The 2,512-nt window shown below is 49.2% G+C and overlaps 1 protein-coding gene across 1 annotated transcript; it reads left to right on the forward strand.

Annotated features, from left to right (window-relative positions):
* Position 1: 1 nt before the first annotated feature.
* Positions 2 to 853, forward strand: CCT8L2 (chaperonin containing TCP1 subunit 8 like 2; the record flags this gene model as incomplete). Its single annotated transcript, XM_006767309.2, has 1 exon — positions 2 to 853. A coding segment is annotated over one exon (672 nt), but the record flags the coding sequence as incomplete, so codon positions are not given.
* Positions 854 to 2,512: the final 1,659 nt, after the last annotated feature.

Here is a 2,512-nt window from a genome sequence, read left to right on the forward strand (position 1 = left end):
GCCCGTGATGCCCTATCTGCTCCCCCCGCTGCAGCTGGGGAAGTGCCTGCGCGTGTACCCGCAGGAGCTGGGGCAGGGCTCGGCCGTGGTGTTTGAGTGGGGGGGCTCCGACACCCCCGCCCTCACCCTGGTGCTCAGGGAGGCCACCAAGGAGGGGCTGCGCGGGGCGGAGCAGGCCGTCTACCACGGCATCGACGCCTTCGCGCAGCTGTGCCAGGACCCCCGGCTGCTCCCGGGCGCCGGGGCCACCGAGATGGCTCTGGCGAAAATCCTCGCGGATAAAGGCGCCGCGTTGGAAGGGCCCAGCGGGCCCGCGCTCCTGGCGTTCGCCCAGGCCCTGCGGTCTCTCCCCGCCACCCTGGCGGAGAACGCGGGCCTCGCCGTCTCCCAGGTGATGGCAGACCTGACGGCCGCGCACCAGCAAGGGCACTTCCTGATAGGAGTGGGGGTCGAGGGGATCATCAACGTGGCCCAGGAAGAGGTGTGGGACACCCTGGCGGCCAAGGCCCAAGCGCTGCGGGCCGTGGTGGACATCGTGCTGCAGCTGGCCACTGTGGACGAAATCGTGGTGGCCAAGACGAGTCCCCCGCTCCAGCAGGACTCGGGTCCCCGCCCCACGAGGGCCCAGGAGCCCCCGTCTTCTCCCAAGACACCCGCACCCATCACACGCTAAGATCCCCTTCCTCATGCGGGAGGAGGGGAAGAAGGCCACGGTGGAGACTGGAAATGGGAGATGCTGACGGATTTCTGAGGGGCTCTGCTCACCGTCCACTGGTTCCTTGTGATGAGAACTTTTAAGATCTACTTTCTTTCCGTACTCCAAATATACAGTACAGTATTGTAGACTACCATCCCCGTTGTCTCAGGACTATTTTTTCTTATAACTGGAAGTTTGGCCATTTGTACTTTTTGACTACCTTTCACCCATTTCACCCACTATCTCCACCCTGCCCACCCCCATCTCCACCTCTAGTATCACTAATCTGTTGTCTGTTTCTCTGACTTATTTCACTTAGCATAATGCTCAAGATTAATTCATGTTGTTGCAAATGACAGAATTCCTTTCTTTTTATGGCTGAATAATATTCCGTTGTATACATGTACCACATCTTTTTAAAAAAATAAGTTTATTGATTTTAGAGAGGAATGGAGAGCAAGAGAGAGAGAGAGAGAGAGAAACATCAATGATGAGAGAGAATCATTGATTGGCTGCTTCCTGCACACCCCCTACTGGGGATGCTGATCGAAACTTGGTCATGTGCCCTGAGAATTGAACCTTAACCTCCTGGTTTGTGGGTCCACACCCAACCACTGAGCAACACCAACCTGTTTTGTTTTTTTTTTTAAAAAAACTGATTTTAGAGAAAGGAAGAGAGAAACATGGATTTATTGTTCTACTTATTTATGCATTCATTGGCTGATTCCTGTATGTGCCAGGACCTGGGATTGAACCCACAACCTTGGCACATAGGGACAATGCTTCAACCAACTGAGCTACCCGACCAGGGTTGTACCATACCCTTTATCCGTTTGTACTTGGACACTTAGGTTGTTTCCATGTCTTGGCTGTGTAAATAATGCTGCAATGAACATGGGGTGCATATTATCTTTTTGAGACAGCAATTAAGTTTTCTTCAGATAAATACCCAGAAGTGGAATTGCTGGACCATATGGCAGTTCTATTTTCAAGTTTCCGAGGAACCTCCATACTGTTTTCAATAGAGGCTGCATCAGTTTACGTTCCTACCGACATAGCACCAGGGTTGCCTTTTCTCCACAGCCTCACCAACACTTTTTGTTACAAATTCATTAAATATAATTGCTTCTCTCCTCCCTCCCACGTTTCATTTTCTGTGTGTTGTTTTTTTTTCCACTGGTTTATTTCAAATTCCTAATCATATAATTCTCAACCATTTCTTTCTTTCTTTGCCCATGGTTTCTACTCTTCCATGTCTCTGGATCTGTTTTGTTCATCAGTTTATTTTGCTCATTAGATTCTATATGAGTGAGATCATGTGACTCTTTTCTTTCTCTGATTCACCTATTTCACTTAGCATGATACTCTCCAGGTCCCTCCATGCTGTCTCAAAGGGTGAGAGATTCTTCTTCTTCTTTTTTTTTTAACAGCTGCATAGTATTCCATGGCATAAATGTTCCACAGCTTTTTTATCCACTCATCTACTGATGGGCACTTGGGCTGTTTCCAGACCTTAGATATTGTAGATTGTGCTGCTATGAATATAGGGGTGCATACATTTTTGCTGACAGATGCTTTGCATTTCTTGGGATATATTCCTAGAAGTGGGATCACTGGGTCAAATAGTAGTTCCATATCTAAATGTTTGAGAAAACTCCATACTGTTTTATAACCCACCTCCCATCCCATGAGTCACTCCCTAGGCCACTCCCTAATGGCAGGAGCCACACCTGAACTCTGTCAAATACAGGGCACTGTTGACTACCCCCTCAGCATCCATCCCCACCCCATCTTCAAGTATATTTCAGTGCCACA

This window comes from Myotis davidii, unplaced genomic scaffold (assembly GCF_000327345.1).
Source record: "Myotis davidii unplaced genomic scaffold, ASM32734v1 scaffold762, whole genome shotgun sequence".
NCBI lineage: Eukaryota > Metazoa > Chordata > Mammalia > Chiroptera > Vespertilionidae > Myotis > Myotis davidii.